Here is a 16,199-nt window from a genome sequence, read left to right on the forward strand (position 1 = left end):
AATAAAGTACCTTTCTGTTTGCTTCTTAATTTCCAGGAGGGGGATAGCTGGGAGATCATAGAAGGGCTGAAGATCGGCCAAACAAATGTACAGAGACCAGACAAACATGAAGGCTTCATGCTGAAGAAACGAAAATGGCCTCTGAAAGGATGGCATAAGGTGGCATTTATTTTTAGGTGTTGTTTTAAGCACCTTATAGTATAAAAACACTGTACACACACACACTCACAGCTTATATTTTTTTGTTGTCCACCTTTTTTAGACAGTGCCAAAATGGAAGACAAGTTTCTTCCATAATTAATTCCAGAATTTTGCTCCTTTGTTCAGATCTAATAATTCGTGATGTGCAAAGGTAAAATAAATAAGACCCTGATTATATCCACACTTACACTTGATCACAGATAGATATTTAAGTCATACACCAGTGCAGTGTGATACAAAGCCAACATGCAGACTTCTCAGTGTTTGTTACTCATTGACTAAAGCCCGTCTTTCTTTCCACAGCGCTTTTTTGTTCTGGATAATGGAATTTTAAAGTACTCAAAGTCGCCCATAGACGTAAGTACCTCTGCTAAAAATGTCCCTCACTGCATGCATGATTTTTCTTTATTTGACTATAGATCACAGGAGGTGTGGAATTGTGCTGAGCAACGTTAAAAATTTCACCGATTCAGTGCATTAGCTAAATTAGCTGCGGGTCACACTTGCAAGTTTTTCTCGAATGCAAAATACCTGCGTGGAAGTATCTGGAGGTGACTAACAAGGTTTCACCATGGAAACTGGTTTGATATATTCCTGAACTTGGATTTGAACCTTGTCTCTCTGGGGTTAATAATGTCTACACTGTCAAGTTGAAATAATGAGAAATAGCTTCTAGAGTTCAGATTATGAATATGTTAGGGAGTTAGGGAATTTCATATTAAAAAGCCTACTTTATTTCCATCCATCTATATCCATAAGACTAAACAAACTAAAAAAATGTCAAAATCAAATGTTTTATTCCTTGTAGTAGTCATGTACCTACTGAAATCTGAACCTTTAATTTAAAATGGCAAATTTAAATGTTAAATTTAAACCTCAAATTATTTTAAATGCTGACCCCACCGATCGGTGTACCTTTAAAGTCTAACTAAAAACATTGCAGTAAATAGTAATTAGCCTCATAGGTTTAAATGATTGTTTTCTGCCATTGTGAACCAGAGCAACCCACCATTCTGCTCACACACCAGCATGTAGCCTTTGTCCACAAATCCTTTTCGACAAACTCGGAATCAATTAGGATCGATTATGAAACTACAGAATTTTTGACGCAAGATATTAACTCTACCGAAGGAGCGCTTTGGAAACACGGCAGCCTCTCAATTTTCTTCTCATTTTTAAGATTCAGAAAGGCAAACTGCACGGAAGTATTGACGTGGGTCTGTCGGTGATGTCAATAAAAAAGAAGGCACGGAGAATTGACTTGGACACAGAGGAGCACATCTATCACCTGAAGGTGGGTGAGAGGTTAACATGACAGGCCAGTGTCTTGTCTCGAGCCGGGGAGGTGGCCAGGAAGCAGCTGGGGGCCTTTTTTACGACCTTGTTTCTGCACTGTGGTTCACAGGTCAAATCACAGGAGGTTTTCGACGCCTGGGTGGCGAAGTTACGGCACCACCGTCTGTACCGGCAAAATGAAATTGTCCGATCACCGAGAGATGCCACCTTTCACGTGTTCCCTCCTTCCCCTAATGCAGAGGCCGCTCTGCCAAGCGCTGCAGCAGGGCTGGAAGGAAAGGTAGGCTTTATTCAGTTGTTTCATATAAATTATTGTAATTGGTTTTAAGGATTCTCCGTGCCACTTTCTCCCTGTTATTTAATTGTGTTATTTTTACTGCTGGCTGGTAAAGGTAAAAACGCACATGAAAAGCCCACGGCAATGTAACAAAAGTTTTTTTTTGGATGTTTGTCATCTTCAGTGCAGTAAAGTTTATGAAAGGGTTGGTGTAGTCCAATTCACAGAGTATTGAAAACGGTGAATTTGTGGTAAAATACTTTACGTTGTTATTTTCTTCACAATATTGAAGGCCAAGCCAAACACCTTACCCTGGCAGTCCCCGGTTCCCACCAGCACCACCTTACCAGCATCCTACAGCAATGGGCAGAGCAAAGTGGCTGCCTGGCTTCAGGAGTCCGAGGAGATGGACAAATGTGCAGAAGGTGAGTCTTAAAATAGATAGATAAATAAATACAAAATATATAGTTGTTGTTAATGAAATCTAAAGTGATACAGAGTCTTTATCTTAATTACTTCCTTCGAGATGGGAAATGAAGCATGTTGTTGTGGGAACGGTGAGAGAGATTAGCTTTTTAGGTCAAGGGCCAGGTGGAAAATAACACTCATGTGCCACACAAACTTGCAGATTTAACCCCTAGGAGCAAATACTTGTTTCCCCTGTGTCTAATTTTAAATGAAAGCAGAGCAGTAAAATCTAGGTACCCACTTGTCTTATACTTGAACAGTTATCTGCATTTAATATAGCATATATAAAAGTATTGGTCATGACTGTATATATATATTTATCAAGTGTAAAATAACATTATATATATATAATGTTATTTTACAATATTGATAATGTGTCTAAAGATTAGCTGTATCTTAGTTGCAAACAAAGAAATCAATAGTTTTTTTTTTTTTTTTTTAACTGGGATACTTTCTCTGAGATCACAGCAGCATTCCTGATCTCTGCCTTTATCCAACTTTTGTGATTGAATTGACCCCAAACAAGTTTTCTCTTGTTCTCTTGTGTTTCCGATGTGCTGTAGAGCTCGCCCACTGCCAGTCCAATCTCATAGAGCTGAGCAGATTGCTCCAGAGTCTGGAAATACTGCAGCGGACTCAATCGGCACCCAACTTCACTGACATGCAGGTAAACCTAAACCTGCAGGAAACTCCTCCTCAGTCAGGGGATTAGGGGGATTACAGGATCTGGTTTCCTCGGAAATTGTTCTGAACAGAACATAGTCTATATAACCTTGTTTTTTGGCTTTATGATGAAAGTATCAAAGCAAAGTTCTAAAGACAATACATTTATATGATTTATTCATTGACGTTTCTGCCATACACCTAAATTAATAAAAAAGGATTTCTGCCTCTAATTAAATCAGCGTTGACACAAACAAGATTCAGGCTTCGTTGCAATTTATGGTAACCATCTTTATAATTGCATTTTTCAGTAAAACAAAACATGACATATTACATATTACTTAGTCTGCAGTCAATATTTATATAAGCCTTTTTTAATGTATTATCACGGTTTTTTAACATCGATTAATAATGCAGTTGGGTGATTCAAAAGATCTGGCTAGTCTAGATTAAATTGATATTACCAGGCCTATTATTAAAAGGTCCCATAAAAAAATCCTGCTAACCTGCGTGTTGAATTTTAATGACATTTCATTACCGTTTAATCATTTAACCTTGTTTTAACATCGTTGCATACTAATGTTTATCATTATGCATTCCATAGCTGACCTTGCAATAGTTTTCTTTACTATATAATAACTGCTGCTTGAATTGATTCATGACATAGACAATTAGCTTTGGCTTTTTCTCTTTTATTAACCGCATCTTTGTATATTTTAATCCATTTGTGTAATATAGGCTAATTGTGTAGATATATCAAAGAAAGACAAGCGAGTGAGCAGAAGATGGAGAACAAAAAGTGTCAGCAAAGATGCAAAAATGCAACTTCAGGTACCGATTTTGTCCCTTTCTCTTCTCATTTCATAATCGACTATCTCTCAGTCACAGGGTGATGTCAGTGTATTGAACAGTGACTGTCATGGGTCTCGTAGACAGTATCTTCAAATCTGTAACATTCTTTATGTGATCTGCATGGGGCGACTGGTAGGTAACCAGCCATTCAAGCCATTCATTTTTGGTAGTTCTTTTAAATGAAGCCTGGTTCACACCATACGTTTTTTTTTTTAATTATTATTATTCCAGAGAAAGCCCCAAATAGATGTTACTTCATATTCCCACACAATCAATTAATTTGCCTCTTTGATTAGATTGCCTGCTCTGTGTGTAAGGCTGGCTTCAGTAACTTATCAAACCTGCTTATAACATAGTGGAATGATACTAGAGTCATGTACATACTGCTTAAGCTTTCAAAAGAACACGCAAAAATACATTTTCTTGCTTTTTTTTTTTTTTCCCCCCTCACCTGTTTAACCATTATTTTAATATGAAACTATGGGTATAAACCTCAATTAGTTATTTAACTTTTACTTCTTTAAACTGCTCCTTCTAAAACATGTTTATACACATTTCATAAGTTTAAATGATCGACACCTTCATGAAGTTAACTTCAGTCCAGAATTTTGTTTTCCGTTATCACTTTCACAGTCCGGGAATGAGCAGATTTTCAGTAACAGTACGTCTAAAAGTTGTTTTCTAAAATTTGATGTGGAGAACAAACAACTGAACGACAATGGACACAATATTCACACAGAATAAGATTTTCACACATGAGCATGACTAGAAGTGTCTCTCTCTTTCTGTCCATCTGTCTCTCTCACATTTCAATTTTTCAATTCAAGGTGCTTTATTGACATGACAAACAAATTTGTCATGTCTCCCTTTCCTTCCGTCCGTCTCTCTTTCTGTCAGTCTCTCTCTTTCTATCTCTCTCTCCCTCTGTCTGTCTTTCTTTGTCTCTCCTCTGTCTACTGACTTACGTCTTATACTTACAATAATGTTTTAAAGAACAGAGTGGGTTTCTGGTTTCTTTACCTCTTAACTGCCTGTATCAAGTGAATCAAACTTCTACTATAAACAACAAATACATTGCAAAAAGCCTTGATAAATTCCATCTCTACTCTAGGATGTATCTGCAATACTGGCAGAGACGAAAATGGGATTTTGCTGGTGTAGTAAATCGGGCACTACTACTGTGTCAACGTTCATATTGCCATTGCAGATGAAAAGCACTGTGGTGGAGTTGTAAGCATTGTGACTGAATATATATGGATTCTCTTAACTCAAGATAGTTATATTTTGAATGTGCTTTCAGAAATGGCCTATAGAAAACTGAACCACAATTCATTAAACCATAGTAAGCAAATAAGGGCTGATTAAATAACAGTTGCAAGTCCAATTGTTGTATTATGTAACTAAAGAACAAAAAAACATGGCAGTTAGCAGTGAAAGAAAAGCCTTTTCATTGTTCCAATGCTTCCCACGATCCCCTCCTTGTTTCTCCATTTATCCGTTTCTTTATGTCCTCCTGTCCAACACTGTGATAGTGTACAGTTCTGGTATATATGTGTTATATGGACTTTATAATACCTAACTCTCATACCTGTTTACAGGTTTTTCGTTGTCCATTTCCACACTCAAGAACTGTTAAAGTAAGCATGATACCTGCCCACATCCCTTCTTCCCAATAGAAGTACATTTGGGGTTGAATCTTTTAATCTGAATCTGAGAATCAAAAGTCTGTGTCTGGAAGTGGGACTTGTTCATTTGTAATGTGGAACAGAAAATTTGGTGTTACGGTATATATAAAAAAAATCCTTTTTTTTTTTTTTCATATTATCTTTTGATTCTCATTTGTGGACACCTGTATAGGAGTGTCAAGATTAGATACTTGGAGCGTGTAGTTTCTTGTGTATTTTACTAGTGTGTAGTATTCACTCATGGAATACACAAGCAATACTTCTGTGCTACAGAAACATTGCTCCATAGTACACAATTTGAAAAATTTCACACCACAACCACAACTGATAAAATAGTGAATACACATGAATGTACTAGATAGTCTGTATTTTATTCTGCAGTCTTTTAAAAAGTAGCAGCAAATCCTTAGGTAATAATCCCAAAATGGCATTTCATACTTTAATGTCCGAGAGAAAAATGTAATGCTTGCTTAAAGGTGCTGCAGAATAAAATAAAACCCTGTATTTTAGGATGAAGTTCACATATCTCCAGTGAATTGTCTAGCATGAAATGTTGCAACATCCCTGAAACAATTTATTTTCCCTGACTGTCCTCCCTCAATTGTTGCATCTTAATTGTTCATTAGATCTAATCCATGGTATATTAATTTATTTGTAAGATTGTTAGGCTTTTAATTTATATTTTTGTTTTGTGCATTGCAAGGTTCTTGCTATTGTTCATTCCTGGGAACTGGGGATTTTTTCTTTTTTTTTTTTTTTTGATCTAATCACAAATAATGCATGAAGCAAGTGTATTTGATTTAATTCTCAGGACTTCAGCTGCTTTTTTAACAGTTGTAGTTTTATCCAGCCTCCGCACAAGCCAGCAGAAATGTTAAATTGAGGTTAAAATAGGTGATGTTATGTATCTAATGTCTTGATAAATAAATATCCCTCTCCTTTGTTTTTTCCTTGGATAGGTCCCTATAAGTGCTTCAATGTCACCAGTCCGTTTGCACTCCTCCAATCCCAACCTCTGTGCAGATCTGGTAGACTTCCAGACTCCTGTGAGTCGGCTAGCTAACACAATCGAGTGTGCCACTGACTACATCAAACTGCAGGAGGAGTTCTGTCACATTGCGCAGAAAGGTAACATGTGCAGCCGCCTCTTAGAAGCATATTATAAATGCACTCATCAATGAATCGGGATAGGACTGCAGAACAGAAGTCAGGACAATTCCATGCAAATGAATTGTACTCTGCAGTCCCCTGTTGTGAAATCTAAGCCTCAAATGAATAATTTCAACCATAATGCGCTTAATGCGGCATAAAGAACTACACATTCAGTTTGATTTTTGAAGGACTTGTTTGGAATCATCAAAGCACGATAATCGAAGACAGATCTTTACTCAATTTTATCCGTCTTTGTCTGTATTGTGCCAGAATTTCAGTTGCAACTAAGTTAAGATGTTAAAGTCACCCTTGGGCTAATGGAGACTGTAGCGCTACAGAGCATTGTTATGTTCAGTGTAAAAAGATACCCTCAGTCTCCAGCTGTATAGAATGAAGAGGTTTTCCATTTTCTCTGGCGTTATTGAGTTTAACAGAAAGGTGGGAGGTTGTTGTTTTGATTTTGTTCTTGTGTTTTCGCTGTTAAAACGGTTGGGTTTCCTTCTCCATTGCAGTGCATTCCCTCTTGAAGTCAGCCTTCAACACAGTAGCAATCGAGAAGGAGAAGATAAAGCAGCTCCTCTCTGAGCAGGAGCAGTCTGGACACACTGCTCAGATTATGACCCTCAGAAGGTCACTATCGCAGGTAAACCACCCGCCTACTCAGCCAAGCCAAGGAGCTCTCCAGAAAGATCTAGAAAACATCAAAAGCCAGTCATTTGTAGAGCATCTTTCAAAACAAGCATCATAGAATTCTGTATAATTTTGGTAGGCAAAGACAAACGCACACAAAAAATAATTAAAACCCGTTTATCTACAGCAATTAATTCAAACACCTGTTGTTTTTCTTGTCGACATTCAAATATGTCCCGTTTCCCATGCTTGGTTGGACAGCTACATTTGTGGATAATTCTTCTGTACTTTTTGATGAATACTGTCAAAAAAAGATTGTGATATAGAAATCTCACCCCAAAATGTGTGAGTTTACCTTAATTGCACACATTCATAGTTATTTATTGCTTCAGTTGGGTTTAATTGGGAAAGGTGTGAAATTTCTTAATGTGCTCGAAATAGAATAAATTGATGCAATCTCCTTTTGTTGATCTATGATCAGATATTGTTTTCAACACATTTAGCACAAAGACTTTTTAAATCATGTATCAGTGTCTCAAGAACTCCTAAAAAAAAATAACTGTCTAAATATTACATACAATTTTTAAGTTGTGTTAGAATTTACATGTATATCAAATTAACTCTTCTCCCTTAAGTGTCTCCTTATTCAACTTTTATGTACTCTTTTTCTGGGTTTAAAAAAGAAGCCTAATGAAATTGTGATGCCCGAAGCGTTTGAGATGGTTCATGTAAAGACAGTTGGAGAAAAGCTTTGTTTTATGAAAAGGGTTAAAGAAACAAATCCCCGTTGGCTGTTTTAGCTTAGTGGAAAACAATATTTTATTGTGGCAGAATTCCTCTAATAGCTTGAAGGTGAAACTGGGTAACGAGAGCCTAATTCTGTATTCTGTGGGAATAGTTATTTCTGTAATTTTAAAGAAACTTAAGTGAAGCTAATTAACTGAAATCCTTTGGGCTTTCTTTGTATCGTAGTGATTAAATTTAAGTAGACCGCATGAGCATTGGTAGTTTTACTGTGAGGAATGTGTATCCAGATTTATAGATAATTAATGTGCGTTGCTTTTTAGTCAAATATTCAATGTACACACACACAGTTTAAGCAATACTGGTGTTGATATTGTCATGATATATTTTGTATAGGCTGTATTTGGTTTTGTAAAAAATGGGAGGCAATGAAAGATTAATCACTACTGTCTGTTGTTGCAGATAAGTTAAAGTAAGGGTATTGTTGTTTTTTCCACAAATAGCAGTGTGCTCAGGGAAAGAAAATGACCTTGCTTACTGCCCTTCCTGTTGGGAATGCAGTGAAAGCAAAGATAGAAACGAGTGCAAAAGAAAACTTCAGTAGTAATTGACGTAAACAATTATGCATGGGGTTATACTGCTGTACCTGAGGCCAATTGTGTATTTCCTTTTGTACCAGCAGTGAGCATATTACTTGCAGCAGGTAGTGGGGGTCCAGTCATGCTGTAAACAGTTCAGTCCAGTTCTTGTCCGAGATTTGTTGACTGGGTCAGTCATTTACTAACCTACAGCTTCTTCCAGGTGTCTTTGGAAAGGTTAAACCCGACTTTCTCATAGATTTTTGTTTTATAGTTGTCAATATTTAAGATGAACTTTTCTTTTTCCCAGGCTTTGACTCAAAATGCAGAATTGAGAACTCGTCTCAACCGAATACATTCAGAGTCCGTTCTGTCTGACCAGGTGGTCAGTGTAAATATCATCCCCAGCCCTGATGAGGTATGTGATTAGTTTTGGCTGCGTTTTAAAAAATATTGTCACAGTTTTTCAATGCTCTTAAAATTGCCGGCATTGAATTCATCCAGATGCCTTTTAGGACAGCTGCTGATGAATGTATAATTAAGAATAAAGCTTATTTTCTGATGCAGTCAATTATAGGTTGGGTTTATTTATTAAAATAATAATAATAGGGTTGGCTCAAAATATATTCTCCCCATCTGAGTGGTATTTTCTGCTTCAGATAATTCAGCCACTGGTTTGATGTACTGGAACCTGTTTTTTGTGGTTACATTGAAATAATACTGGTGTATTTAAGTTGTCTGTTTTTAAATTGTGTTTTCCCTGTTTATCTATTTGAAATATAAATAGCTGAAAGCACACAGTAGTTAAGAATATGGTATCTATCACAGCATTGTTTGGCAATCCTTGCTCCCTGAAAATTGCAGTGCTTTTATTTATACTTTAGATTAGAGTATGGTTGTTATGGTTGTTAATGTGTAGGTTAGCTTACTTGACAGAGAAAGGGTTTCAGATTTATTTTTGTAGTGTTAGTTAATTTAAAGAACCTGAAAGCCATAATATGATAGATGTCTTCTTGAACAGATATGGTCACCAGAATTGTAATACACACACACTTACAGAGCTAAATTAAAAGACAGATAAGAGGTGGATATTAAGGCTCAACATCTGAACAAAAGAAAATAACCACAAAGCTGTACCCAGGTAGAGAGAATGGTAGCAATCTGAGATGGTTTTCGTGTTGCCAACAAGGGGCCTTTTCATTAAAGTGACAGTTAAAATCCTGTTGGAAGCTTAAGACCAGTGTATTTACTGCTAGTGTTAGCACAAACCTTATCTGCACAAGCACACCCGCAGAAACGAAGGCTTGCTTTTCAATTTAGCATTACCTGGACATGGGAGTACTGTAACATGATATCACCAGTGCATGCATGAGACCCTGCAAATAATCCATGGGACTTGTTTACATGAATTAAAGCCTGAAAACATAAATTAATGAATGGTGTTAACTACATTGGTCAGAGGACAATGGGATTCATTTTGTTAATAAAAAATTGATTCCGGTTTACAGATATATCCACACATGCTAGATTATTTTTCTTTTACAAGTTATGCAATGTTTCGCACAGATACTTCAGTCTAAGCATGCCAAACCAGTATCCTTTATATATTTCAACTCAGTTGCATTAATAGCAACATTAGTCAGTGGCAAAGGTTAATTAATTAAAGACAGATTTTCAAAAAGTACAGTTGACTGGCTTTGAAATGAACTCTTTTTAGATAGAGCTAAAAGATGGCCCTGATGCTAAAAGCTTGTGGTCTCATTTGGCTGTTAAAACCTAGGAGGTTAACCACTATAGAAATGGATTGAACATCTTCTAAAAAGATGATGAAGCACCCTACTGAAAGCTTGTAAAACAAATTAAGCACATTTTCCACCATGCTGTGAAATTAAGAACAGATTGATTTGACAAGTGAAATATAAACCAGTTTGATCGATGAGTCAAAATCCTCTTACTTTTAGTTTAGAATGTCAGTCAACTTGGCCTTAGGTGACTGCGCCGTATCTTCCTTACTGTCCATTGGTCTACAGTGCCTTCTTGATTGTGGCATTGACGCTAACTCAAGGAGACTGAAAGAGCTCTGCAGATGTCTGCTCTTGACCAATCAGGCTTTCTCCAGGAATGGCTCCAGAAAATAATCCTGCTTCCCCCAACACATTTTTGTCATTTATACTGAGAGTCACCTTGCTGCCTTAATCAGGAGCACTTCTTCAGGCACATATCTGTTCTGATTGGTCCGCAGCCCAACGAGAAGCTGCATGTGGGCATCCCCCTGACACAGCAAGTCTCCAACGAGAGCAGGCTCTCCATGTCCGAGTCCGTGTCGGAGTTCTTTGATGCCCAGGAAGTACTTTTATCGGCAAGTTCGTCAGAGAACGAGGTAGGAAGGTTAGAGGTCAGATGAAGCAAATGATGGATCACCTGTGGTCTGGGGTTAGTCAGCGCTTAATGAGATGTGTGTGAAGAACCAAGATCAAACTAAATTGAATTTAAAAAGGCTTTTCTCTTCATCTATGTTAATTTGGATTAGATTTTATTTTTGTTGCCGTTTTTTTGGGCTGTTTTTTATGCTTTATTTTAAAATGTCTTTTCACATGTATGTTGTTCCCAATGCATTGATTAATCTGTATTCTGTACATTGCAGTGGAAGTTAATTTAATTTGAGCCTCAAGATTATAACCACAAGCATTTGCTCCGTAGGTCAGATGAGTATGTAAATCGTTTAAAGCATACGAAAGTTGGCCCAGCCCCCTTGCTGAGCTTTTTCCATTAGCTCTCTGAATGCCAGGGATAAGTAAATACAGCCAGAGACTGTAATTATGTCCAAAAACGGATTACAAAGCTTGACAGTTGCATTTAGTCTGACTTTGCTTCTCACTAACTGAAAAACTGAAGCAGTGACTTTCAAATCCTTAGGAATATGTTGAGAATTATTGAATCATTGTATAATACGTATGACTCTTAAGGGCTTAATTCCTCGGAACTGAATCAAATATTTGAAGTAGGCATTAAACCTGGGGAAATTGTAATTGTGCAGAGGAATCCAGAGCGCATTATTGAAGTGAAAATACTTTAAATGTGATGAATACATATGAACATAACATTACATGCCAAATGGTTATGAAACTGCAATATAGTCGGAAATATACAATAGTGGCAAGAATTCTGTGGGTTATATGTAATGCACATCACTGCTTTATTTCTCCCCCTCCATCTCTCCAGGGATCCGACGATGAGTCATATGTCAGTGATGTCAGTGACAACATTTCCGAGGACAATGCCAGCGTTACAGATAACATTTCCAGGCAAAGTATGCATTACACGGCAGCGCCACCCATTACGACACAGCACTAATGTAATGGCATTCATGAACTTTGCGTGTTTTACCCACTTTAGCATCGGCTGAGAGGATCAGGCCTGTTTGTCACTCGCTCCATTGAGAATCAGCAGCCTCTGAATACATTATTTGTATCAATAGAGTAGGTTTGGTCTCGAAGGTCACAACTGTATGTCATCAATGTCTAAATCTCTTAACATGGCTGTGTGGTTTGTCCTTAATATTGTAACCATGTCATACATTTCTACAGCTAAATCTGGGATCTGTTTTGTTGTTGTTGTTTGGTGTGTGTTTTTTTTCACTAGCTTAATATTCTCTTTTTCCAGGAACTATTTATGACTAAATTACAAACCGCCTTGACACAGTGTTAGTATAATTATTGCCCTTTTATTGTTATTGTCAGTTGTAGCTGCTGTAGTACTAGCACTAGTATTAGAAACAGTGGTTGCTGTGGGACACAATTGGCTGATATGAATTGGAGCTGGCCAAGCCAACAGTTAGATATCTTCTGTTGTTTGCAGATAGAAAGCTGTGAAAACATTGGCTGGCCTGGTCTAGTTCCAGACAGTTATCCGTCCATATTTGATATTGAGTGATACTGCTTCAACATTAGTTTTTTTTTAAGTCTTTTCGCTCAAGAGCATTCACGATCACGACAAACAATCAAAGAAACGTGTGTTAGCCAAGATGTTGTGAAATATAAAAGTACCTTGATCAGAGTGGACTCGGAGTGATACAATAGTTTGACTTTGCTGTAATTGCAGTGCCAAATGGAGACATAGCTGGAGGTGCCTTCCGAAACGGTAGACGCACGTGCCTCCCCGCCCCGTCCCCCGACACCAGTAACATCAACCTGTGGAACATACTGAGGAACAACATCGGCAAGGACCTGTCCAAGGTGTCCATGCCCGTGGAGCTGAACGAGCCCCTCAATACCCTGCAGCACCTCTGTGAGGAGCTCGAGTACACCGAGCTACTTGACAAAGCGGCCGAGACAGACGACCCGTACGAGCGCATGGTAACTTCGACTTTTGTGTAACTAAACACAGAGAAATGACTCCGGACACCGTTTGTGTTTACAGACATGGATGCTGCTGTATTCACGGCCCGTGCCTTTTTGTTTCAGGTCATTGTTGCTGCTTTTGCAGTCTCGGGATATGCCTCAACGTACTACCGAGCAGGAAGTAAGCCATTCAATCCTGTACTTGGAGAGACCTATGAATGTATAAGGGAAGATAAGGGGTTTTGTTTTTTTTCAGAACAGGTATGTATGTAACAGTTTTTTTGTTTTTTTTTGGTCTGTGTTGCATGTTATCATAAGCTGCAATTAAACTTCAAATAACTTAAACGCCTATCAAACAATAATAGATTTACAGATTGTCATATAATCCATTTTAAGATTCTCATTGTAGTATCTTCTGTTCATATTGCACATTTGAAAAAGGTAATTTAGTGTTAAATACTCAAAATCTTCATACATGGTTTGATTATTTCAGTCCCTGTACTTTGATAAACCACTTGTGAAAGTACAGCACAGGAGTAATTCACAATGGCGGACAATTCCAGCAGGCAGTTGTATTGTGCAGTAATGGAAACTTCCTAAGGGTCACAGCTTGTTTGGTGATTTGCTCCACCTGCTCCTTGCTTTAAAACTAAGTACATAATATAGTCCGCTCCTCTCTTCCTTCGGCATGTTCCTGTTGTGCTGGGAGATTCAACCCAGCAGCGATTTAATTTAGTTTAAGTGGTAGTGTCAACTGTGTCATTGACTTCAGCTCACCAGATACCCTCAGACCAAGAGATAATGGATACATTTCATGGGTTTTATGGGTTCATTCTTCCATCTGAATTTCAGTCATCCCAGCACCCTCAAGCATAAAAGTGATATGATATGAACAGCACTTTTCTTTCCCTCGCCGAGCAGTGTTATTATAAATTTATCTCAAACTGAACATCACTTGTTTTGGAAAGGGGCAAAAACATAATGATAACACAGTTTCTCCATCAATTGCTTTGAGTCGAATTTGAAATTCCTTTGGGTTTGGATGTCTTGCTTTGCTCTGCAGCTCACAAAGTGTTGACACTTGCTTAAAGTTTAATTTGAACAAACTGGATCATCCTTTATTTTGTTACAATACATCTTTTATCTCACTTTGGTAGGTGAGCCATCATCCACCCATCTCCGCTTGTCACTGCGAATCCAAGAAATTTACTTTTTGGCAAGGTAAAGCAAGAAATATTGCATGACTTTAATGACTTTTTTTAAAAGAACTACAGATTAATTTGTTCAAAGGGGAAATTATATATATTATTACTTGTCTATTAATATAAGGTACTTGATGGTAAATCAATAATTACTGGATTTCTACATCATAAGGTGCTTAGCCTTGATAATAACACTGATTTATCTAGACTCCTGCCTTGAGCTAATGTTAAACCTATATAAAGTTGATGACTCGATAGTGAACTCTGTGTCAATGTTCAGTAAAACATACATTTGTTTTAATAGGAGGATTTTTTTTTCCATTTCAAAATATACCTACATGACTTTTAAACATTTTTATTCTCTGTCATTTTTTTAGATATACGATGGAAAAATAAATTCTGGGGGAAATCTATGGAAATTCTCCCAATTGGAACAGTGAATGTCATGCTTCCAAAGTAAGTCATTCAGTGCCCGAGTTTGACATTTTCCTGTGCGAATAATTTATTTATTTTAGAATATAATACGTATTCCATCTTTGGTGTTTTTGTTTACCGTATAACATGCCCTGTTTTCTAAATGTAATGTTTGCTTCATTTCGAATGCATCGCCTTTGTGTTTCTGTTTTGGAGTGTGTAGCAGCTGCTGGTGTTTAACCCTCATTAATTAGCTCACATGGCAAACAGCCAATCCCATAGTTACAGTAGTAATTGCCTTTGGATCTAGAATATTCTTGGGGTTCTTACCTGTTATATGACAGTTTTGAAAGCTATTTCCCTGAAAAACTCTTCGTTGTGATACTAATAAGGAGGATCATACAGATTTGCAATACTGTCTATTGCTGCTACTGTAAGTAAGATCCTGAAATGGACACGGATTCCCCTGCTGTCTGGCTAACAAGATGATATTCTTGTTCTCATCTCAGCTGCAGCATGAATTTGATTATTGCTCCTTCAGTTTTAATTCCTCCAGAGAATTGAATTTTCTTGCATTACAAGAAATCTATAAAACTGCAGTCTTTCTAGTTGCCAAACCTTTCGGTGAATCAAAAGTCATGACACAGTTTAGCACACAATTTTTCAGAAAGAAAAATACCAATATTTAGGCCTGATGTTTAATTAATTTATGATATTTACCTCAAGTGGGAAAGAGGTTGTTAATTTAGCCTAATGGAGTGAATGACTTTAGTAAACTATACTTTGATAATGTACATGTATTAATGGCTACTGTGCAACATGCAGGTATGGTGATATCTATGAATGGAACAAAGTCACTACCTGCATACACAATATTCTGAGTGGAAGACGATGGATTGAACATTATGGAGAAATCACCATAAGAAATACAAAAAGCAGTTTCTGCATTTGTAAACTCACTTTTGTTAAGGTAAGATCCAGAAAATAAGTATCTGAAGTGCCGGTGTCATTATGCAACTAATAATATAATAATTACATTCAGTTCATTAAGTTAATTTCCTTATATGACTGTTAAACGAGAGAGGCATATAAATAAATTTTCCATTTACATAGCTTTGGCTATTTTGTTCAGTGAACAGAAAATGTAATTTTTTTTTTTTAATCTATAATCTATATTGTGTTCTGCTGTCATTTTTAAAATAATTTGAGTTGTAGATTAATATCAATGTGTGCTGTTTGTGTTTAGTGATGGTTAAGAGGTATAAGATCCTATGTTTATCTCACGCTTTTTTCTCAGGGAAATTACTGGAGTTCCAATGTGAATGAAGTCCAGGGCTTTGTGATGGATCAGGAGGGAAAGGTGGTTCACCGGCTGTTTGGAAAATGGCACGAAGGACTGTACTGTGGTGTTCCCCCTTCGGCTAAGTGCATATGGAGGCCAGGTGAGATGTAGGTTTATGTAAAGGCAAGGCTGTCTTTACATGGTCTTTCAAAGTGGAGAAAAAACAATGATTCATCATTGGGTAACATGTTTTTGTTGAACTATTGTGTTAATAAAATGAGTACATGCACAACTAGTTGCCGTTAGCAACAAATTTGCATCTACCTGCAAAATAAACATGTATTTTGATATATTTGCTTGGTAAATACACACAATAAATAAATCCGATTGCTAGTAACATGGTGCAATACAGAGG

At 37.1% G+C, this 16,199-nt stretch overlaps 1 protein-coding gene across 4 annotated transcripts in view; it reads left to right on the forward strand.

Moving 5' to 3' along the window:
- Window positions 1–16,199, forward strand: part of osbpl6 (oxysterol binding protein-like 6) — a 45,329-nt gene that overhangs the window by 23,707 nt on the left and 5,423 nt on the right. For 2 of the 4 annotated variants that reach the window (XM_066688616.1, XM_066688617.1), the window contains exons 3-20: window positions 37–159; window positions 505–558; window positions 1,382–1,495; window positions 1,607–1,777; window positions 2,067–2,199; window positions 2,806–2,909; window positions 3,644–3,736; window positions 6,402–6,570; window positions 7,107–7,237; window positions 8,857–8,964; window positions 10,789–10,926; window positions 11,769–11,856; window positions 12,648–12,901; window positions 13,010–13,147; window positions 14,044–14,107; window positions 14,466–14,544; window positions 15,328–15,472; window positions 15,800–15,944. In XM_066688616.1, the coding sequence (XP_066544713.1) occupies window positions 37–159; window positions 505–558; window positions 1,382–1,495; window positions 1,607–1,777; window positions 2,067–2,199; window positions 2,806–2,909; window positions 3,644–3,736; window positions 6,402–6,570; window positions 7,107–7,237; window positions 8,857–8,964; window positions 10,789–10,926; window positions 11,769–11,856; window positions 12,648–12,901; window positions 13,010–13,147; window positions 14,044–14,107; window positions 14,466–14,544; window positions 15,328–15,472; window positions 15,800–15,944 (2,251 nt within the window). Of the gene's footprint in view, window positions 1–36; window positions 160–504; window positions 559–1,381; window positions 1,496–1,606; window positions 1,778–2,066; window positions 2,200–2,805; window positions 2,910–3,643; window positions 3,737–5,355; window positions 5,395–6,401; window positions 6,571–7,106; window positions 7,238–8,856; window positions 8,965–10,788; window positions 10,927–11,768; window positions 11,857–12,647; window positions 12,902–13,009; window positions 13,148–14,043; window positions 14,108–14,465; window positions 14,545–15,327; window positions 15,473–15,799; window positions 15,945–16,199 lie in introns of all 4 variants that reach the window. The other 2 variants (XM_066688614.1, XM_066688618.1) reach the window with 2 other exon arrangements.

Source organism: Amia ocellicauda, chromosome 16 (assembly GCF_036373705.1).
Source record: "Amia ocellicauda isolate fAmiCal2 chromosome 16, fAmiCal2.hap1, whole genome shotgun sequence".
Taxonomy (NCBI): Eukaryota; Metazoa; Chordata; class Actinopteri; order Amiiformes; family Amiidae; genus Amia; species Amia ocellicauda.